Genomic DNA, 23,467 nt, shown 5'->3' on the forward strand with positions numbered 1-23,467 from the left:
CCAAACCTTCATCATTCATCTCAACAAACGAGGAGAATCAGACTGGTCGGGGTGTCTTTGTTGAAGCTTGTGCATGAGATTTAGCCTAGGGGGATGTTTAAGGATTCAATAATTCCAGGTATGCTAGTGATTTGAATAATTGTACCAAATTGACTCTTCTGTCTTCCTACTTGACATCACCATAATGCATGATAGTTATGTTTAAATGCTACTTTAAAAACAGCTTAGCATAACACACAATCACACACTAACCGCTGAGACTGGCTGGTGTCATCAGTAGCCACATCAAGAAGTTTGTTATCGCGTCGATGGACTGAAGGGGCGTTTTATGTAAGTTGTTTTTCAACTGGCAGTGAGCTCATCACCATCCTCCATGCTCCATTATGTTGGGATGTGTGTCCGTCTATGTGCATGATAGTGTGTGTGTGTGTGTGTGAGTGTATTCACATAACGTGGGAAACTGAAGCCTGGGTTTGCCAGGTGTCATGGTGTGAACATGCCTTGTTTGCATGTCTTTGTGTGTTATGAAATTAGACATCGTGTGTGTCGGCTTGTTTGTCCCGGCCGATTGTTAGCTGGACAGAACTACACTTGTGTGTGTGTGTGTGTGTGTGTGTGTGTGTGTGTGTGTGTGTGTGTGTGTGTGTGTGTGTGTGTGTGTGTGTGTTCATTTATACTCTTACTGAACACTTGTCCTTTGGAAAGTGTGTGTGCGTACTGATGTGTGAGTTTGTGTGTGTGTCCCTGTTTGTGTCCTGTCTTGTGTTTCATAAGCCGTCCATATTTATGATCCAGCTCTTACATAAGCCTCAGATCTGGTTCAGTGTGTCTCTGCCAGAACAACTGAGAGAGGAGGAGGAGGAGAGAAGAAGAAGAAAAAAGGTGAAAGTGAAATACAAGCAGATTGAGGGTTGATGAAAGAGAGAGAGAGAGCTAGTATGAAGTTTAGGATCAGATTAAAGAATAGAGAAGAGCAAACAGCTGAGTTAAATTATGCCGTATTGCAAAGTTTTCATGATTTCATATTGGCTCAGAATGAGAGTAACCTTCTTCCTGTTGTTTTGCAAATGTTGCTGTGTTGAAACTTAAATCCAGCAAGGCTGAAATGAGTCCTGTTTGGATGAAGTTTCAAACGAAAGAACAGACAAGAGCAGAGCGAGGCAGCATTTTTGAAAAACAAAGACGTACAAGGGCAAGAGCTGCTTCAGGAGTTTGGGGATAAGGTTTTAAAACATTTTCAACAGATCCTTTAAGACATTTTGATCCTACATAAATAACTCGCAGTGTTGGACTTCTTAATGCTGGAAAAGACTGAGTCTGTGCTTTGGTGGACCAAGGATCTGTTTTTCTAGACGGCAGCTTTATTTGGGTTGTTTTGCCGTCTTAAAAAAGGATGGTGGTTTGCACTTTAAAGTCACATTGCAAAGTAGTCATGAAGTGAAACAGGACTCAAATGTTTATGTTTTTTATTAGGTAAGTTAATGACTCAAGTGGTGCCACCTGTAAAAGTGCATGCACTCAGCCAAATGTCTGTCCTGTGAAGTCTTCATTGGAGGGAGTGTCTCATCCACACCTCTGGCAAACCCATCTAAACATGGCCTGAGATCTGTTTACTAGCACAGAACTGAGCAGTCATGGTGACATAATGGAAGAGTCACACTGTGATGATGCGGGCTACATCAGCTTGGGGAGGATCCGAATGTCTGACTTGGGATTGTTCGCATCAATTAATGATTCATTTATTTGATTTACGTCTTCCTATTTACACACAGTTAAATGATTAGGTTCCAGACTTGGCGTGTAATCGGTGCTCAGAGCTGTTAGAGAAGGTGAGATGGCAAACTATATTATTTGAATGACGCAGCCTGTCCTTGATTTGGCAGGAGGGTTTAACTGATGAGTTTAATGGATGCTTATTTCTGTACAACACCTGATGCAGACTCATTTCTTAGAGCGGGAAGAGCAGGGGGATTTCATCACAAAGTAGACTTTTCTCAGACATCAGTTGATAATATAATGTAAGAAAGAAAATAAGATAGTTGAAGTTCCTGTGAGGAGTTTTTAACTGGTTATGTAACAGGCTGAAATCAATACTGATGCCTCTTTAAGAACTCCGAAAGCAAACAAGATCATCAGTGGGAAGACTGACTGATAAAGTGCTTGGTCCGCAGGGGAGCAACAAAATTAAAACAAACTAGAGGAACATAAAACAACCAGAGGTGAGAAAAAAACAGAACTTGAAGAACTTTTCTTTAATAAGTTTCCTGTCAGCATTATTTGCTCCTTCAACCTGAAAAAAGACATACAACAGACATTCTCCTGCACTGAGTGGAAGATAGTTAGCTGTTAAGTTAAAGACGTTTTTCAACCGGAGGGACTTTACCCCGGAACTACGTGCGTTTTGACCGGAGGACCTGGGGTCTAAATTTAGTTCAGGGGTAGATAATCTCCCCTAAAAAAAACCCTGCTAGGGGGGTAGTACTTTTCAAAGGTCTCTGGACTTTCAGGGGGCAGGGCCTGCAATACTGAATGTGTCTGATTGGTAGATTAACCTCAGTGTTTTTATTCCTCCCTCCGTCCACAATAACATCACACACATCTGTGATTCACTTGATTTCTCTTTCTTTCATTAGTTTTTATTTGTTCTATCTTTTTTGTATGTGTGTGTACTTTTCAAAAGAAGAAGCTGTGATTCTCTTGATTTAGCAGCTTGTAACAGTAGTCTTCTCTCAGCCCACCGTGAATGCGTCTCTCCCGGTGTTCCGGTTTTAAAAGTGACCTTGTAAACCGGAGACCTTCAGCTGAACGTGTCAGTGTTTGTGGAGTTTACACAGCTGTTGAAACACAGAGGGAGTTCCTGAGAATGCAAACTAGTTTAGTTTTTATTAAGATTTCAAAATATCCTCATCAGATATTTAATGATCGTCTAAAGACGTTTATGAGGGATGCATCCGGCTGAGAGTCTCCAGTTAACAGGGTCGCTGTTTAAACCAAAACACCGGCCGATCTCTGCCACGGCTTTTTGAGTTCAAAAGGATTTTAAAGCCGTGTTGAAACGTCTTTGCTACTCGCGCTTATCTCCTCTCACGTGTTGATTCAGTGAATCCATCTGTGATGAAATATAGCACCATCTAAAACAGACCAGCTGAGTCTCTTCATGCTAACAGGCTAACTGTTGTGTTGCTCATAATGATACCTGCCTGTCCGTCTGCTTCTATGGTGTCATCTGTGATGGATGGCATTCCTCTTTGTTTTACTGCCCTCTACTGGTCTGGTGGTGTAGTGCTTTTACTTTATTTTTCTTCATACGTCACTGGACTGATTTACACAATCTACTCGAGACTTCAGCCCGCGGTCGAAATGCAGACAACAATGGGGGCACAGGAACCTTTTAGTGCAGGGTAAAGTAGTTCTGGGGGCTAAAAGACCCTGGAACTCTTGGTCCAAATGCACCTTATGTTTTTGGAAATGGTATTTGTCCCCAATGTCACCTGCAAGAGATACATCTTCCTTTTGTGATTGCTGAGCATATTAAGCTTTAACATCAAACACTTTCACAGCGCTGGGATGAATTTTTGGAGTTTTATTTCACTTTAGAAAAGGTACAACTTCCTGATGTCTTCTTGACACATCCTCTTTCTGTTTTTGTCACACAGACCAGTCCCACAGCGCCCCCTTCAGCTCCGAGAATGAAGCTCAGGGAGGCGACTCGGCTGCATGGCAGTGCACCCCTCCCCCATCTACCTCACCTTCGGGGGAGACGCCAGCCCACCCTCCTCCCTCCCAGGCCGCATCCAGACCCCGATCCAGGCCGGCCAGCCATAGCCCCTCCCCTCCCTCCACCCTGACAGGAACCAAGAAGAGGAGCTCCAAACCAGCACACATGAGGCGCAACATCAGGTACTACACCCTAACGCCAAAGCCCGTGAGATTAGGATGCAGCACAGAGTTAATGAAACCCAGAGTTTACTGTGTATTAAAGATGAAACATAATGCAATGTTCCTACAAACAGAATCAAATCATATGCAAAGTTTCTTTCATCAATCAGTCATTCAAGCTGGATTTAAGAAAGTGATTAAATGCTTTGCAAATAGAAACCAGTCAACCATGAGATAAAAGGGATTACCCACAATCCCCTGATTATGTTTCTAAGTAAACCACCATTCACTCTTATTCAACACCGTTTTCTAATAATGGTCATTGTTGGCTGGGTCTTATCGCCTTCCTGCTGTGTCTCTTTTGGCGCTCTGTCTCTCTGATTTCACTCTCATTTTGAAGACTTAAAGCACCGGCCAATTACGGATTAAAATCTGTCAGTGATTAAACTTCAGCGTTCTGCATGTGCAGCTGCATTCCTCCGGCTCTGAGCTCCACCTCAAATATGCTGCTGCCTTTACATAAAGTTACTTCAATATGTGCCACAGATGCAAACTCTGACTAAGTGTGTTGTAATTATATAGGGGGAGTTTAGTCTTTTAAAGGTTTGTCTGTAACTTTACAAAGTCTGATTAGGTCTCTGATCGACTACATGAATTATTTAAAGAGAGAAAATGTTTCAGCAAAAATCAAAGACTAACATTTTTTGTGTTTTGGCGACTAAAACTATAAAAAGACTTGAAAAGACTTGAATGTGACTAAAACTAACATTATCGTCTAAAGACTAAGACTAAATCTAACAGCCGCCAAGATTAACACTGGCGCTAACACTTAAACACTTGTAACAATTAGCAATGTTAGCATTCATTTGGAGCAATTTTTCCATTCAAAAGTGAATTAAAGTCTGTTATGCACTCCTCTTGTTAGCTGTCGCCTTGTTTTAACCAACTTTAAAGAAAATAATTGCACTTTCATGCCGCTAAATGTCGCGCTAAATTCACAGCGTGAGCCGCTAACTCCATACATTTGCCGCTAGCAGATCAGGTACCGTTAGCTAACTGTAGTCTGCCGTGAAACCTGTAAACTGATGACAGTGCTTCGACTGAATCAAAGAGGGATTTTGCAATTAAAGCAGAGAATTAGAGGGTAAATCTTTGTGCGTTCAGGATTTAGTGATTCACTCCTTTCATAACATGAGAATCATTTGAGTAGATGTTAAACAAATAGTAATTAATGGGGTGCAGGAAGCAAATGTTTGCCAGTTGATTCATATTCTTGTGAGGAAAATAAAAGCGGTGTCATTTTCTCGATTGTAAAAAGGCATTACTATGATTATACTGATGTGGTTTTTATGTCTTTGTGTGTAGGAAGTTACTGAGGGAGCATCAGTTGGAGGCAGTGACCAAAGCCGCCCAGCAGGATGAGTTAGAGAGGAGACGACGGCTGGAGCTGAAGCGAAAGCAGGATTTCCCCTTACCACTGCTGCCTGAATACACAAGTGGTAAGAGCATGAAACACTTGACAAATACTGACTCTCCAACATGAGTTTATCATATCAGCCTGCAACACCATGCAACACCACCACTAACACCAAACACAACCTGCACACATGTGGACAGGATGTTTTATTTAACTCCGTCTTCATTCCTATCTGTCTTCTTGTCTTTGTTGTTTTCTCCTCACTCTCTTCATCTCATTTCTCTCCAGATAACGTGACAGAGCACGTGACCTCAGCATCAGCATCATCACAGCAACAAGTGAAGTCAGTCCAGCAGGAAGTGATCAGCTCAGACTGCAGCAGCACTGCAAGCATCGAGGACGACACCAAAACCGATGTACCCACATCAGCTACCACTCAGCACTCACTCAAAACAGGTGAGACACACACACACACACACACACACACACACACACACACACACACACACACACACACACACACACAGATACAGATAATTTAATATTATCTGAAACCTTTTTGCCATTGTTCCAAAAGGGAACTGCCCAAAAAACCATTTTAAAAACAGGACATTCAGAATGGTGGATGTTTTAAACTCACTCTGTTGTCATTACCATGACTTCTTTTATTGTGTTTGCTTTATTTATGAAATGACTGAGCATCTTTACTTTCTAGTTCTGCTTGTGAGATTATTTCAAAGGTGAAAACAGTCAAATAATCTGACCAAAATGTGTTAAAGGATGTCAGTGAGGCCTTAAGAGCAAGAGAGTACAGAAGGATCAGACTGCAGTAAGTGTTTCTATCATGTGCCGTAAATATAAAGAAACGTTGAAAATCTGAATCAAGATTGGAGAAGCTTACTCGTCATTTTCTGCTGCACATAATGCTCTGCTTTAAATCCCTCTTTAAATCAAAGCATCCCAGAATCTGCAGCTGATGTAAAATACCCCAAACAAAATATAGCACAGCTCATTTGTCGTTAACCGTGCTGTATTTGAATCAGCCAACAATGCCCGAGGAGTTCAAAAGACCTGCCCGGCATTGAACTTCTCCAGCCCGGTTCGACCTTTGACCTCTGCGTAAGTGGGCCAGTGTGTCAGAACGCTGCAGTGGGGGTCATGAAAGCAGATAGGAACACAGAGCTGTGAAGTTTATTTCTGACTCATCATCCAGCTGTATGTTCAGCAGCACTAGGTGAGCCTGAAATACACCAGCAGCTGATTCTTCAAATGCCGAAACAGCACGACGTGAGCTTCAGGACAACGTGTGAAGAGCTCTCTGTCTCATGTCAGACATTTAGACACTACTCCAAATTTGAGTTCCTGTTTTGGAAATTGAGAATCAGTTCAGGAGTTTTCACATTATGTTCATGGTTCATTTTCCTGATGTCTGACTCAGCATCATGGCTGGCTTCAGTTTTTAGATTACAGCACCGTTCAGATATATAATGAAAAAATAAAATAAACTTTTATAAATAAATTAAATATATGAATATGTAAATATTTTGAAGTACACTTAACACTTTAAGTTCATTTAGAATGACTTTAACTTTGAGAAGATACACAGACTGGTAGTTTTTTTTTACATTCAAGTCAAATGTCATTGAAGTAACTTTACTTTTACTTCAGTAGAGTAGTTCAGTGCTCTTTCCACTCCTCACTGAATCAGGTTTAAAAAGCTGCAGCAATACATTTTAATTTAACAAACTGAAGTTATAACTATCCCTGAAAGAACTATTGATGTTTGCACTTTTCCATCCAGCCAACGTTTAAAGAAATATATTTAAATACATATAGATGATCTTTACATTGAAACCTTCAAGCTGCCCAGTTCAACCACAAGCTTCAAACCCAGTACACCACTGCAAAGTCAAGATACAAATCTGTATCTACTGGCTATTGTCTCTGGGAGCATGCAGCTTTAGAAAGCCTTGTGACAGCCGTAAATTTATTAAATCACTAACTCTGTTTCAAATTGCTGTCTGACCCCAAAGGTCTGGAAATGTGTCACATGAAAGGCCGGATCAGTTTGTATCTCCAGGAAAAATTAGAGAGGATTGAGTAACGGCCGAATTAGAGGTTTTAACTGGAAAAGCCGAGACGGAGAAGATATGCAGACCGCTTTTTGATCTGAGGATGATTTGTGAGGGGTGATGTTTTTTGAGTTGTTTAGGGTTAAAGTAAAAATTTTAAAATAGACGTTCTATTACAGAAGCAGGTCATGTTAACTAAACTTGGTGATCACTAAAAGTTCACTGATTTATCTCAAAGAGGTACAGACGACACAACCCTCCAAACTTTTAAACACAGTTACTGAAATTTAAACAAGCGAGGTCAAAAGTGTTCTCAGTTCCCGTTAAGAGGGTGTGTGTGTGTGTGTGTGTGTGTGTGTGTGTGTGTGTGTGTGTGTGTGTGTGTGTGTGTGTGTGTGTGTGTGTGTGTGTGTGTGTGTGTGCTTAAACTGCAGGGAGTTTTCGTAGATTAGCCGCCGTGTGCATCAGAATATTTAAAACCTCCACAGGGTACATGGTGTACTGTTCCCTCATTGCCCAGGCGCACAGACACACTTTCACGCAGCCCTTCAAACAGGATAAACACACCTGCAACACAAACACACGGGCAGACATTTGTCTGAGAGAGAGAGAGAGAGAGAGAGAGAGAGAGAGACATCACAGGGGCCAAATGAACTAAGACTGATAGTATGTAGATCTGGAAGCTTGTGAAGACAAAAAACCATTGAAGGGCGGAGAGAGGGAGAGACATGAAAGAGGGCGAGTGTATGTGTGGGGTAGATCAGAGCCGGCCTGTGGACCAATAAAGCTGGCTAATCCTGGTTATGAGCCAGAACACACACATATATAAACACACACACACACAAACACACATGTAACGAATGCAAACACACAAACTCACTCCCAGTGGCACAGTGACATTTCTAGTTGGGGTTGCATAACCAGTCTCCCCCTCCACTCTAATCCTACTTGTATAACCAGCCATTCACTGCAGTTATATAAGCTCTCTCGCTCTTTCTCTCTCTCTCTCTCTCTCTCCCTCCCTCTCTGCGCACACACACTAACACACTGACACACACTCACACACCTCTCCTCCTCCCGTCATGCCCTCGTAGATTGCCAGCTTGTGTAACTTTCACCACTTGATACCATTGACATTGAAGTCCATTTTATCAGATATGGATTTCAGTCTTTCCACACACACACACACACACACACACACACACACACACATACACATACAGGATGACGTTCATGTTTGATGTAACAACACAAAAGATGGGGTCGCTTCTCTTGAGTCAGATGTATAAAGGCCAATAAAGCTCCAGAAGTAATTGTTTCATGGGAGGAGCTCCAGCTCTTCCTCTCTAAATTCTTTCTTCATTTTTACTTTCTGCTCAGTTTGATGGTTTCAGAAAGTTAAGGGTCTTCTTTTAAAGGTGCTGAACTAACTTCTGAAAACTCTTATGAGTCTGAGAGAGTCTGAAAGGCTTTTAATTCAATTCAACCACCCCTCCTGAAGTCGCACATTAATGGTGTTTTTTGGTTTTACATTTGATAATATATACTTTTACCTTATTTGTGGTTCATGTCTTACTTTTCTCAGGACTTTTTTTTTTTTACTGTTTATTTAGATTTGTCACAGCCTGACACACAGTTTCCACATTACTTACCATCTATATAATGAAAAAGAATAATACAAGTAAAGAAAAAATTAAATAAACATTTCTAAATAAATTACATAAATACATATATAATAATGATAATAATAATAATAATAATAATAATAATAATAATAATAATAATAATAATGAATGGTAAAAAATATGAATAAAACATAACCTAATGACAGGCTATTCAGGCAAGGGTCAGGGCCACCTGTACAACCACGCTCTATGCCGAGCTCTGCTACGTCATGCAGATCGCTTGGTTACATGTCCAAATGAATTCAAAATACTTTTCTCAGGACTTTAAGTTCATTTAAAATTACTTTAACTTTAAAAAGCTGCTGCAATACATTTTAATTTAACAAACTGAAGTTAAAACTATCCCTGAAATAAATATTGATGTTTGCACTTTTCCATCCGGCTAACTTTTAAAGAAATATATTTAAATGTATATAGTTCATCTCCTGAAGTCTGTGAAACCTGTATAGGAGGTTTTGAGAACTTGTCTGGTATCTATGGAAAAGAGGGCCACGGAAAAAAAAAAACTTAAGGTCCAATATATTTTTTTTATTATTATTATGAGAAAAGAGTCAGAATTCTGAGATTAAAGTCTGACTTTTTCTCAGAATTCTGACTTTTTTCTCAGAATATTAATAAATGATAATAATTTTTTTTTTTTTTGAGTGGCCCTAATCCTCTTTTGTAGGTATCACTTGTGGATTTCTTCTGATTTTGTGTGATAAACTACTTAAAAGCAAAAGATGTTTCTCTATCTGGAAAGGACCTCGTCTTGTTAAGGTGCTCAGGTATTTCAGTGTTCAATAACAAGAGTAAAATTCAATTCAAAGTAAGTTTGGATAAAATACACTTAGTTTGTGAGACAGGACTCAGTCTGATCTCATCTTAATCCACCATGAGCAGAGCACTTTGCAGCATTTAGCAAGTTACAGTGGCAAGGACAAACTTCCTTTAACAGGCAGAAACCTCCAGCAGGACCAGACTCATGTTAGACAGACATCTGCTGAGACCGTGTTGGAGAGAGGCATAGAGGGAGATGAAGAGAGAGATGGACAGTAGTAGTTTTAAACATTCCTACTTGTCCGTCTCATGAAATGACGTTGCTGACCTTCTGATGTGCTTCTGCACTTTCTGGAAACCAAATTTTCCCCCTTCGGCCCTCACCTCACTCGTCTTTCCCTCCGTGCAGATGTGATCGATCTGAGCTCAGGCGAAGACGAAGCTGTCGTCCACATCAGCAGCGAGTCCACCAACGAGGAGGAGAGCGAGCCAAGCGGTGCGCACACCAACGACACCTTAAACCAGCCGGACAGCGAGGGCAGGGTGCTGGTCAACCTGAACCACCCGTCTACGGAGGAGGACATTTTCCTGTCGTCTCAGCTGGCACGATCCGTCAAGCCTCACCAGGTAATCATGTGACCTTCAGTTACAGCAGAATCTCATCTCTGCTTCCCACTCCATCTATCTGTATTTTGTCCACCACCTTTCCAACACTCCTTTAATCACTTCTTATTCTCCGTGTCTGTCTTTCCCTCCCTTCAGATCGGTGGAATCCGCTTCCTGTACGACAACCTGGTGGAGTCGGTGGAGCGCTTCAGTGGCAGCAGCGGGTTCGGCTGCATCCTCGCTCACAGCATGGGCTTGGGGAAAACGCTGCAGGTCATCTCCTTCATCGACATCCTTTTCAAACACACCAAGGCCCACACCGTGCTCGCCATCGTACCTGTAAGCAACCAAACACTCCGTTAATCAGCTGATTCCTTTCATTTCCAGCATGAACACAATCACCTCTGAGACTGAGGATTCACCGTCTCACTGTTTATGTCCTCTCAGGTGAACACTTTGCAGAACTGGCTGTCAGAGTTCAACACATGGATCCCTCCCTCAGAGGCGTTACCTCCAGATGCTGACCCCAAACTGGTGACGCCCCGGGCCTTTAAGGTCCACATCCTCAACGACGAACACAAGTGAGTACCAGGAGCAGAAGCCGAACCACCTGCTTTTTAGCATGTGTGGGACTCTTAGATTGACCAACAGAAGAGAAAGTGTTCAGTATCAAATGTTCTCCTCAGACTCTTTCCAAACAGAGCAAGCCTAGACCGTACTCTATGTTCTATTATTAACAAAGACCCAACATCAAGACAGGATCAGATCCAGTCCCATCTTACAGACAGGACTCAGTCTGATCTCATCTTAATCCACCATGAGCAGAGCACTTTGCAGCATTTAGCAAGTTACAGTGGCAAGGACAAACTTCCTTTAACAGGCAGAAACCTCCAGCAGGACCAGACTCATGTTAGACACACATCTGCTGAGACCGTGTTGGAGAGAGGGATAGAGGGAGATGAAGAGAGAGAGAGAGATGATAGTAGTAGTTATAAAGTTTCCTTCCATCCATCTCATAACATTATGTCGCTGACCTTCTGATGTGCTTCTGCACTTGATCCCTATCTGGTAGTCCACTCCTTCTTCCATGTCTCCATCATCCTCTTGCTCAACAGCTGCTTCTGCTTGAAAGAATCTTGGACTCTTGCGTGTGTGTGCGTGTGCGTGTGTGTGTGTGTGTCTGCATGTGTGTGTGGGATCAGGGTGGAAGGAATGCTGCATGATGAGTGTGCAATTTCATGGAACAACAGTGTCTCAGACTGACACACTAACCTCATTACGCCCTCCATCAGTTATATACATGATGTTAGTGTCATTCTTAGAAATTAGAAAAATGTACACTCATTATTGTAAAGCTCCAGTCTTCTATAGTTGTTAGTGATTGATTGAATAAGTAGCAGAAATATGAGGATTACAGGGTTTGATTTAAACACCATTAATAGTAATGTTCTCTACAGAGCTGTTATTACATATTCCCCACCTTCTTGTCAAGTATATCCCACCACACTTTAAATGAAGGTGTTATGAATAAAATTTTATCCCATCACTGAGAGCAAATAGCTCCATCAAGGCCTTTTATATTTTATAAAACTTATAAATTGAAGGAGGAGGGAGGATGAGTGTTTCAGTGTGTCGACCTTGAATGCCTTTTGTACAAGTTGCTGCATTCCTTTGTGCACAATGTGGATTTTTTTACACCACACATTTAATTTAAATGTTATTTATTATTGGTTTATTTTTATTTGAATGTATTTAACCAGGAAAACCACATTGAGACTAAGAATCTCTTTTACAACTGTGTCCTGGCCAAGATCAGCAGCAGCACGTTCCATCAGAGTTACAGACAAACAACACAGGATTCTAAAAGATGACAACACATCATGGATTTCAGAATAAATGCCATCAGTCAAAGCTTCTACAAGCTGAAGCATCTTCCTTAAGAGCCTTCAGTCTGCTTTTAAAAACATTTAAAGAGACAAGCTCACTAAAACCAGGCTCTCCTGCAGCAGGTTCCAGGCTGCAGGAGCAGAGGATCTAAAACTCTTTTTACCCATTTCAAGACGCTCTCTGAGGACTGAAAAATGGATAGAATCACATAAATACGAGGGGAGCAAGTTAACAATCGCCTTATAAACAAGGACATGCTGGGATGTAGTCTACGGGTAGACAATGCAGACCAGCCAACTCGAGCATACGGGGAGCAGTGATGAGTTAGAGATTTAAGACTTGTAATGAACCTCAGAGCTCCATGATGAACGGTGTCCAGAGAGTGAATGCATTGAGCTGATGCATGCATATATAAAACATCACCATAAACAGATCATGTGATTTCACAGATTGAAAGTAAAGCAAATGTAAATTCAGTCACTCACTGTGTCCGATGTTTTCCAGGAACACAACGACCAGAGCCAAGGTGGTGGAGGACTGGGCGAGGGACGGAGGAGTTCTGCTGATGGGCTACGAGATGTACCGTCTGCTGTCCATGAAGAAGAGCTTCGTAGCTGGAAGGAAGAGAAAGAGCAAGAAAGCAGCCGGACCTGTGGTCATCGACCTGGATGAAGAGGACCGGCAGCAGGAGTTACTCAAAGGTGGGTCTGCTGAAGTGTCAAGGTGGAAAAGTGAGCGATGAGCAGAGGAGGGAAGAAGCTAAACATCATCTTTCAAAACACCTCCAGTTTACATTCTCTACCTGTCCCTTCCACCAGGTATCGAGAGAGCCTTGGCCCGGCCCGGCCCTGACGTGGTGATCTGTGATGAAGGCCATCGCATCAAGAACTGCCACGCCAGCACATCGCAGGCCCTGAAGAACATCCGGACCCGACGCAGGGTGGTCCTGACCGGATATCCGCTCCAGAACAACCTAATCGAGTACTGGTGCATGGTGGACTTTGTGCGACCCGACTTCCTAGGTATGACAATAGATGATTATTGTTACGATGATGTCAGGGGAGTCTTTCCAGTTAGTCAGCGAGCTTGTTGTCTTTGTTTCCTGTTCTAGCTCTAATGAAACATCCCTCATGTGCTTCAGGTACACGGCAGGAGTTCAGTAACATGTTCGAGCGTCCCATTCTGAACGGGCAGTGTGTGGACAGCACGCCTCAGGACGTCCAGCTGATGAGGTACAGGAGCCACGTCCTGCACAGCCTGCTGGAGGGTTTCGTTCAGAGGTGAGGCCGCCGCCTTTGTTAACCCCACCCAAACAAAACTTGACCTTCATTAAACTCAACTGACCCTCTGCTCCGGGGACCTGATACTTTAATACTTCAATGAATACTGATTACATTCCATGTTTCTTCCAGACGAGGTCACGACGTCCTGAGGGACCAGCTGCCCTCCAAAGAGGAGCATGTGATCCTGGTGCGTCTGTCCCCCCTGCAGAGGGCGCTCTACACTGAGTTCATGAACCGCTTCAGGGAGGCAGGAAACACGGGCTGGCTCAGTCTGAACCCGCTGAAGGCTTTCTGCGTCTGCTGCAAGGTGAGGAGGAGGAGGAGGAGGAGGAGGAGGAGGAGGAGGAGGAGGAGGAGGAGGAGGAGGGATAGAAGTGTTTACCTCTAATCCTTTTAATCTGAACACTGGGTTCAAGTTATAATCTATATTGATTGTACTTTCAAAGTGATGTACGTCTTACTTATGAGATTTTTTGTTGTCACTCTTCAGATCTGGAACCATCCAGACGTGCTGTATGAGGCCATACAGAAGGAAAACCTGGCGAGTGACCAGGACTTGGACCTCGATGACATCGCTTCCACAGGTTCTGCCCGGTGTCCAACAGCACCCAATCAAAAGTCCAAGCCCATAGAGAACCCCAACCCCATCGGAGGACTGAGTCTCAACCAGCTGCAGGAGAAAGCCAACCAGGTCATCACTTATGAATGGGTGAGTGGTGCACACTTTAAAACTGATTGGTTCGGTTTTGCTTCCTGTGACATTAAGCAGGAACTCTTTTAAAGAGAAACACGATCTATTCAACCCAAAGTCGGCTTGTGTTGTTGTTACTTCTCTTCTAGAAGGTGAACCTCGCTCCTCATATGTTTTGTGGATGTAAAGGTGAAGTAAAAAGATGAATCAAAGTCTCTCTTCTCACATTTTTAGGCAAAGGAGATCATGTATGACTACGAGCCCGGCCTCCTGGAGAACTCTGCAAAGATGGTGCTTCTGTTCCACCTGATCGAGGAGAGCGTCAGGAACGGAGATAAGATCCTCGTCTTCAGGTAGATCACACATCATGTCATCCGTTTTCTTCTTCTTTGGTTTCCAGACTCATGATAAAGCAAAGTGGAGAAATCTAACTCTTAACAGTAACTTTGCGTTGTATTCACACTGCTTCAGCTTTCTGACATGTGATCAAATGTTTAATTTGTCTTCCTCCTGTAGTCAGAGTTTGTCCACACTGACAGTGATCGAGGAGTTTTTGGCTAAAAGACCGGTGCCTCCATCACCCAACATGTCCAGCAGGGACAGACCCAACCAGAACTGGGTCCGCAACCTTAACTACTACAGTAAGTGATTATTGAAAATATGATTCAACAATTTTTACCTTCAAGAAAATCTGTTGAATATCCAAAACATCTAGAAACCTGCTCTCAGGCCTACAGGCGACATGACAAGTAGACTTTAAAGAAGAGGATTCAAGCTGGAGGATTCAATTCTGAAAGTTATTTTCAGAAGAGTAGTTAAAAAAACTGAATCAGAGAAAAACTTCTTTGTGTTCACAATAAATAAATAACAAGATATGTTATTGTGATATGTCAGTTTCTCTTGAGGGGTTTAAACCACAGTTATTCTTCTCCTCCCATTGGCCTACAATGAGTGCTGCCACCTGCTGGTGGTTTTTGAGAACAGATGAAGCATTCAAAAATAATCAACAGCATTTATTAATTCTATGTTTGGGGGTTTTCAGGTGTATTTACAAAGATTTCTCATATAATTTAGATCCATAACTTTAATTAGATATCTAATTAAATATACATATATATATATATATATAAATAAAGAACAAACAAATGAATTGGAATGAAAAAACAATGACATAAAGAAGACGTTCACAGTGATAGTGTTATATCACTCCTGATTTAACCCTTCAATGGCTCTGTTTTTTAGGACTGGATGGAAGCACGACAGCTTCAGAGAGAGAGAGGCTCATAAACCAGTTCAACGACCCAGCCAACACCTCCGCCTGGGTTTTCCTGCTGTCCACAAGGTAACACACAACAACAACAACAACAATGTGAAAGGAGTGAAACAGATGTGAAGTAATAAGGTCAGGACTTCATTTGATGACAACAAAATGACCCTGATTTCTCTGGACCTCAGGGCGGGCTGTCTTGGTGTAAACCTGATCGGTGCAAACCGTGTGGTGGTGTTCGACGCCTCCTGGAACCCGTGCCACGATGCCCAGGCCGTGTGCCGCGTCTACCGCTACGGTCAGAGGAAGCCCTGTCACATCTACCGGCTGGTGTGCGACTTCACGCTGGAGAAGAAAATCTATGACCGCCAGATTTCCAAGCAGGGCATGTCAGGTGAGTTTTAAAAAATGCACTGATGAGCTTCAGGACAGAACGTTTCCTCTTTGTCTCTGGGGCTTCTGGAAGTATTAATATATATCATCCCATCATTGCATTGGTTATTTTCTGCATCCAAGATTGGCTCCTCTTTTGGGACATTTGTTGTTCTGAGTCAAAACAGAATTAAAGGAAAAGAACAATAAATAAAAGTGTTCAGTCTGATCAGTCTGGACTCTTCTGTGTGAGCACCCAGCAGACCGACCCCCAAAAGTAATCTCACACCAAGGTGTTGAAACCAGAGTTCTTCTGCAGAGAGCTCTTGTGTGGCAGACTTTACTGTCTCTAGTGTGTTTTGTAATCTAAGTCTGAGGAGGCAGACACATGGAGCGCTTACACTTTAAACAGCTTTAGGAAATGAGATTTTTATTTATATATATCATCCTATCCCTTTTCTCTCCCTCCCTCTCTCCCTCCAGACCGGGTGGTGGATGACTTAAACCCCGTGCTGACTTTCACCAGGAGGGAAGTGGAGTCTCTTCTTCACTTTGTAGAGGAGGAGCCCGCCCCCTCCCAGGTCCAGCTGAAGTCCCGAGATAGCATCGAGAGCGTCCTGAGGAAGGCGCTGCACAACTTTCCTCATCTGATAACAAAGGTAGATAAAGAGAAACTTTATCAGTGTCACCCCCTAGAGGACATAAAGCTGTACCTTCTACCAGCCTGTAAAGCTAGATCTTTTGAGGGTTAAGGTGCATTTGGACCAAGAGTTCCAGGGTCTTTTAGCCCCCAGAACTACTTTACCCAGAACTAAAACAAATCAGGCCAGTGACGTATGGAGAAAAAAAGTAAAAGCACTACACCACCAGACCAGTAGAGGGCAGTAAAACAAAGAGGAATGCCATTCATCACAGATGACACCATAGAAGCAGACGGACAGGCAGGTATCATTATGAGCAACACAACAGTTAGCCTGTTAGCATGAAGAGACTCAGCTGGTGCTGTTTTAGATGGTGCTATATTTCATCACAGATGGATTCACTGAATCAGGGCCCTGCCTAGGGAACTTTGAAAATAACTACTCCTCTTGCAGGGGCTTCTTAGGGAGGAGATTAACTAACCCTGAACTAAATTTAGACCCTGGTTCCTCCAGTTGAAACGCACATAGTTCAGGGGTATAGTTCCTCCAGTTGAAAAACGCCTTTCAATAATCTGGAGTCGTCTCGTTTGAGTTCTGCCCTGTGAGTGATGGACGGCTCTCCTCTAACTTGCAGGCTTTAAGCTTTGAATGAAACAGTAAGGCACTGTAGTAGTTACCTCTCTAAATCAACATGTAGAATTAATTTGAGGTGAAAATGATGACGAGCAGTTGGAATTACTCCCTGCTTTATGTGTATTCAGTCTTTTGGAGAGCTCATGCAGTTTGAGAAGTGTTGAGTCACCTCATTATTAAACCTGCAGGATTCTCAGTGGATGATTTCCAACCTAAACCTGAGCACAGTTTGAAGCTGCTTTTTGAGGGTGCATAAGCTCAAATTTGGCACATTCCTGTGTTTTCAGATTTTATAATTGAATTAACCTTTCCTTCCTGTCAGCAACCATTCCCTCACGAGTCCCTGCTGATGGACCGCAAGGAGCTGAAGCTGAGCAAGTCTGAGAAGAAAGCAGCAAAGAAAGGGTACGAGCTGGAGAAGAGGGCTTCTGTGCCGTACACTCGTCCGTCCTACGCTCACTACTATCCTGCAAGTGACCAGAGCCTCACCAACATCCCCGCCTTCAGTCAGAGGAACTGGTCAGTCACTTAACTGATCTTTAATCACACTGATCTAGTCAGCTATCTCACATCTAACCCTGGTTATGTTGTTAGCTATAAATAACATGAACTCTCCTCTCAGGCGTCCACCTGCTCGTACTGAAGAGAAGCCAGGGGCCAGTTTAAGGCCAGTCCAGTCAACTCCAGTTCCCATGATGCCCCGACAGGCGACTACAGGCTCTGCACCAGAGGATGACTCACCGGGATCCAACCTCGGGGGTTTCCCGCTCAGCTGCCTGCAGAAAGCTGGAGTGTTTGTGCAGAAGATCGTCACCACCACCGGTAGGCAAACTGCACCTGTACCTACTCACTTCTTCAGCTCCTCATCAACACACTGTCTTGTATTCCTCCTTGATTCAGATCATAAAAGCCCTAAAAGGCATCACTAATCTGAACACACATGTCCTCTTTTTTTCAGACATAGTGATTCCAGGCACAAACAGCTCTACAGATGTGCAGGCCAGGATCCCTGCTGGAGAGAGTATCCACATCATCAGAGGCACAAAAGGTAGAGTAGAGGTTCTGCTGCTTCCTCCTGACTGATATGAGATTAAACTGAACATGTGTGGAGATCTAACTATTGATCAGTCAACATATTTGTCATCTCATGGTGACTGCAGTCAGTAGATAAGCGTTCTGACTGTGTTTTTGCTGTTACAGGGACTTACATCAGGACATCCGATGGTCGAATCTTTGCGATCAGAGCTGCTAACAAGGCCAAGATTGTAGAGGATGGTACCTCTGCTGCACTCAAAGGTAAGATCATTTAAAGCTGTGACTCTGCTCTATCAAACACAGCTCAGAGTGTTCACACAAGCAGACATCTCCTTAGTAATGTAAAGATCTTTATACTTTTCCAAAAGTCAACACTTCACACCTTCTGTCTTCTCTTTTAGACTCCATGGCCCAACCAGAGGAAATGTCGACCAACGGAAGTAACGGCTGCCTGTCACCTGACAGGAAGCAGCAGGGCAGCTCCCCGACTCTGCCCCGCTCTATATCCCCCGACAGTCCGGAGATCATCAGCGAGCTGCAGCGCTACACAGCCGGAGCAAAAGCAGAGGGGGCAGCAGAGAAGAGCCTCACTTCCACCAAACTGGCTCAGACTAACTGCAGCGGCGGCAATGTCATCCAACCAAAAATGGACGCCATGGCAGCCCAAGACCTGAGAACAAGCACCAAGCGCAAAGCCTCCACCCCGTCCCTGGAGGAGCGTCCCAGCAAGCAGCACCCGACAGGCAAACACTCCTCAGCTCCTCCACAGGTCTTCCCCTTCACCGGGGGGTACGGCCTTCCCCCTCTGGGCCTCAACCCTGCCATGCTGGGCGGCTCTCTGGGGCATCCACTCTTCATGGGGGCAGGCTCGCCTTACTTCCAGCCCCCCAGCAGTCAGTTGAGTGACCCCAGCAGCATGTACCCGGATCTGTTTGGCTTTGGCGCAGCCGGTGCAGTCCCCACTTCCTCTTCCTACTCTTCCTCCCCAACTACAAGCTCGACTACTGCCGCCGCCTCTTCCTCATCACTGTCATCCTCCGCTTCAATCAAAGCTGCCACTTCAGTTCCAGGAGCGCTGCCGCCGTTCATGCTGAGTCCCAGCATGGCGGGCATGGCCGGGATGCTCCCCCCAGGATTCCCTCTCTCTTACAATCAGTCTCTGGCGAGTCTCTACACAGGGTCCATGCTCCCAGGCGGGCTGCCGGGTCCAGCTGCCACTCCTGGTCCAGCGGGGGCCAGCTTCCTCTCCCAGTTTCCTCCGACGACCGCTTCCTGCTCCTCCTCTTCATCCCCGTCCTCCTTCTCCCCCACAGCACAGTCGGAGTGCACTCGGGGCCCTGTGCTGATGAACGGCAGGAACATCAGCAGCCCCAGCAGCTCCGATGACGACGATGATGTCATCGACGTCAGCGGACAGTGACCGATGATGTCTGCGATTGTTTGAGCAAGCTTGATTTGATGTAATAATCATCTTGATAGGACGACGTCCTACTTGCCAGGATGCAGGCTCCAGAGGGCCTGTGGCTGAGAAGGTGAGGGGAAGGACTAAGAATGAAAGAGATCTGAAGTGACGACAACTGAGCCCATGCTAACGTGTTTCCCTCTGCCTTGGAGAAACAGCCTGAGAGGAGATTTATAAAAGAGCGAAGCCGTTATGCTGATTATGAGAAGATGAATCCTGAGACAGAAAACTCCAGAGAGAAGAAGACAAATCTGAGGACTTTGGGCTTCCACGTTTTTGTCCAATACTAGCATTGAAATCCTAATCACTGGACTTGGTACTGCTGAGAGTGGGCCTGCAGTGACCACAAACGGCCACTAGTTGTACTGTTGACTTTAGAGATTCTAGTTCTGCAGCTTTGCTAGATGTTGAGACGCTTTATTTTCTGCTAATTAAAGAGACGACCTTAGGGGAGGACTGCTTAAAAAAGGTTTCATGATTAAGATAGCTGGTAGTAACATTTGTTAAATATCAGTAACTGAAATGGTATTGTTTGTCACTTGTGGAATATTGCTACTGAATTCTTCTTTAAATGGTAAAAGAAATTGTAAAACAGATCCTGGGAAGAGGAAAGATATGAGGAGAGCATTTCTGTTAGCTCAATAATTCACTGCCACAGCAGAGGTGTGAAGAAAATCAAAGAACAGGATCATCTGGAATTATTGAAGAGGAGGTCGCGGTGGAGGACGGGGTTCAAGACGATTACTGAAACCTTAAAACTCTCATAACAGAATGTACGCTTAATCAAATGCCTTCAAACCAGGCCTTTTCAAATGACTCCTTCTGTTAAGGCATCAGATGTGGGAAGATCTGATTTTCTGTATCTGTGTGTGTGTGTGTGCGTGTCTTTTATATTTATGTATTCTCTTTTACTTTTTAAAGAAAAATCATTGCCTAAAAGACAGCCAGGTGAAAATGAGAAAAAAAAAACTGTGGTGGAGGTTTCCTCCTCGTAGCGGAGAAAACAACCAACAGAAAATGCCTTTTTGCCTCCATCTTTCTGAATGTGAACTGTGAGAGAGGAAAGGTAAAGAGAGACAGGCGCTCACCACAGCGGCTCTCTGAATCTCACCCACAGTCTTACTGTAGCCTCGCGAAAAACGATGCAAAACACTCACTCAAGCCTATATACGTGTTTGTAAAACCCCCCCAGAAGAATGAAGCTCGCAACTCCTCGTGGTGGTTACGCTTGTGTCGTTACTGTGGTCGTATCTGTGTGTCGTGTTCTTTAGGGTTACAAATGGAATCACTTATAAAAAAAGAAATGATTGCTTTATCCAGTTTGGAAACTTGTTCTGAAACGACTGATTCCACCTCTACGTCTGTACTATTCTTCTTTCACATGTGGTTTTGTAAACAGAGGTCATTGTGAAACCAAACTGGCTTTTATTTTGGAGAGACGGTGTAGCTTTGCCAAAAAACAAGAAACGCAGAAGCACATCAAAACCTCCATCGTAGAGGATTGTGTCTCAAGAGACCAAATAATGTTGATGATGATGTAGACGAGGATTTAAATCCACCACAGACACAAACACTCTGAACAGTCAACGAGAACATATCCATCCCTCTGTGACGACCTTACAGGTAACACTGTACACTGTACTGCACTGTCTATAAGAGACACCAATCTGTATCTGTCTGTCCACCGGATAGAAGATGGGGACGCTTCATCATGTGACCAAGTTCCCTTTAGATCACAAACCATAGCTCTGCTGTCCAATCACACCCATCGGATCACTCTGCTCATTCTGCTCACTCTGGTCCTCCAGTAGAACATCTTCTCCTCCTAAACGGCTTCAGAGAGCTTTAAAAAGTCCCAGCTCTTCAAAGAGAGAAGACTGAGCATTTCCTGTTCTTTCACTTCCATTTGTTTGTTAGTTTACTTATGTTTCATTTTTTGTTCTCTTTTTACAATGTTTGAATTTACCAAATTAATTTATTTATGACGGTGCATATTTATTCATTTGTATTTTTATTTTTGTACAATGTTCTCTTTTTTTTTGTTTCCTTTTGTTGCTTTTCTTGATCTTGTTTGTACGTTTTTTTTTATGGTCATATTACTGTCGTTGTTACTTCGGATCGTAACATTTTCTGTTTGATACTTCGTTTTGATCTGCCGGTCTGACCCGGGCACGTGAACTTGTGCAGAAGTTGCATGTGGACCAAGTAAATAGTTACTGTGCAAACAACAACAAAAAAAAGCTTATTTAAGAGGTAAATATTTGAACCCCAGTTACCACAGCTCTGATTGGCACCTGATTTTAACAAACCCAGAAGAAGAGCATCTGAGACCCAATAATTAAATCACAGTAAATATCATAACACAATGATCTGACTGTGATTCAGAGCTGGGGTTAAAAACTCCTCCACCATCCTGACGTTCTTCACAGAATAATCTTCCAGACGACATGAGCCATTCTTTGCATGTAAATAATGCTAATTCACAAGCATTGGGTCAGAAACTGAAGCAGTCCAATCATACTTTAGTTAAGACCATGATTCATGATTTAAGTGCTTCTATTTCCTTTTTTTTATTTTTCTTCATTTATTACCATATCATCAGAAAATGTCTATCTGTGTCATCCCCATGACAGCAAGCGAGTTCCTCAGCGTTGAACTGTTTGTTCGTCAGCTCGGACTCTGCCACGCTGACCCACTCATATGTTTCACAGCTTTCTACTTGAATTTACATATTTATTTATGAAAAATCGATGAGGTCGGCGAGATGAAGCGACCGTCTCCTGTTCCATTTTAGCCGAGGAGAAGATTAAAGCTGCTGTCTTTGAGGATTGGCTCTGTTCTAAGCCTGTTGTGTAGTTCATGGATGGATAAATGTATGACCTTGGATTACTTTTAGATCCTTTCTTTGTTCGTTTTTTGAAGTTTGTAAATAAAAAGAAACATGTTCTAAATAATACCTTTCCTACTTTATTTACAACAGTAGTTAGTAGCAGATGTAGTGCCTACTACCCCCTCTATTACACGCACACACACACACACACACAGACATATAGACACAGTGAAGACCATAGACTGTATAAATAATAGACGTATCTGTTTTGAAGCCGATCGTCGGCGGGAGCCATATTGGAAATGCAGAACTCAACCAAGCTAGTGTGAGGTAAAGAGGCGGGGTTTGAGCCTCCTAGCCAACAGCTATGTGTTCCTGCCTGTCAATCAAGGCAGTCATGTCCTTATTTGGGCAAAAACTCGTAATCTTAATATCTTATGAAACGTCGCGTTAGAAAAAAATCCCCCCCCCCCTCACAGTGTGTTCCGATAGAGAAATGAGCGACGTAGACCGAAGCCGTTTTTTGATCCAGGCTGTAAACATGTTTATTTCTGCTGCAAAGATCTTCTTTGTATTTGTGTATGTGGGTTCTGGTGTTTCTGCAGCCACTCTCTAGTGGACGTTTGATGAACTGCAGTTTATAGCACTTCCACATGGGCTTCACATTTTGAGCCCGTAGGTTGCCGCTTGGTCGAGACTGAGAACAACTTGACATAAAATGAACCCTTTTCACAGTTTTTCTCTTAATCATATATTAATGCAACTTTAAAAATGTTATCTACAGTTTTGAACGTTTGTCTTGAAGTAAGAAAACTTTGCATGCCTATTGTCTGTCAGTTCAAGCGTAGTGAACAGTGTGGCTTCAGAGTCCGACTTCCAGAAGGATCACTCAGGCTTTAGTAAAAGAAAATGTACCTAAAGCCCTGAGACAGAACAGAGAGTGTGACT

At 43.3% G+C, this 23,467-nt stretch overlaps 1 protein-coding gene across 3 annotated transcripts in view; it reads left to right on the forward strand.

The window, feature by feature from the left end:
- Nucleotides 1-22,645, forward strand: part of LOC117821375 (helicase ARIP4-like) — a 123,150-nt gene extending 100,505 nt beyond the window's left edge. For all 3 annotated transcript variants that reach the window (XM_034695586.1, XM_034695587.1, XM_034695589.1), the window contains 21 exons: nt 3,657-3,900; nt 5,245-5,378; nt 5,585-5,752; nt 10,222-10,439; nt 10,575-10,757; nt 10,866-10,999; nt 12,810-13,006; nt 13,124-13,327; nt 13,447-13,585; nt 13,718-13,895; nt 14,079-14,297; nt 14,514-14,632; nt 14,796-14,920; nt 15,522-15,621; nt 15,735-15,940; nt 16,402-16,577; nt 17,515-17,711; nt 17,815-18,014; nt 18,151-18,240; nt 18,393-18,488; nt 18,629-22,645. In XM_034695586.1, coding sequence (XP_034551477.1) covers nt 3,657-3,900; nt 5,245-5,378; nt 5,585-5,752; nt 10,222-10,439; nt 10,575-10,757; nt 10,866-10,999; nt 12,810-13,006; nt 13,124-13,327; nt 13,447-13,585; nt 13,718-13,895; nt 14,079-14,297; nt 14,514-14,632; nt 14,796-14,920; nt 15,522-15,621; nt 15,735-15,940; nt 16,402-16,577; nt 17,515-17,711; nt 17,815-18,014; nt 18,151-18,240; nt 18,393-18,488; nt 18,629-19,647 — 4,346 coding nt within the window. In that variant the 3' untranslated portion in view covers nt 19,648-22,645. The remainder of the gene's footprint in view (nt 1-3,656; nt 3,901-5,244; nt 5,379-5,584; nt 5,753-10,221; nt 10,440-10,574; nt 10,758-10,865; nt 11,000-12,809; nt 13,007-13,123; nt 13,328-13,446; nt 13,586-13,717; nt 13,896-14,078; nt 14,298-14,513; nt 14,633-14,795; nt 14,921-15,521; nt 15,622-15,734; nt 15,941-16,401; nt 16,578-17,514; nt 17,712-17,814; nt 18,015-18,150; nt 18,241-18,392; nt 18,489-18,628) is intronic.
- The last annotated feature ends 822 nt before the right edge of the window (nt 22,646-23,467 follow it).

The sequence above is a fragment of the Notolabrus celidotus genome, chromosome 11 (genome assembly GCF_009762535.1).
Source record: "Notolabrus celidotus isolate fNotCel1 chromosome 11, fNotCel1.pri, whole genome shotgun sequence".
NCBI classification, from domain to species: domain Eukaryota; kingdom Metazoa; phylum Chordata; class Actinopteri; order Labriformes; family Labridae; genus Notolabrus; species Notolabrus celidotus.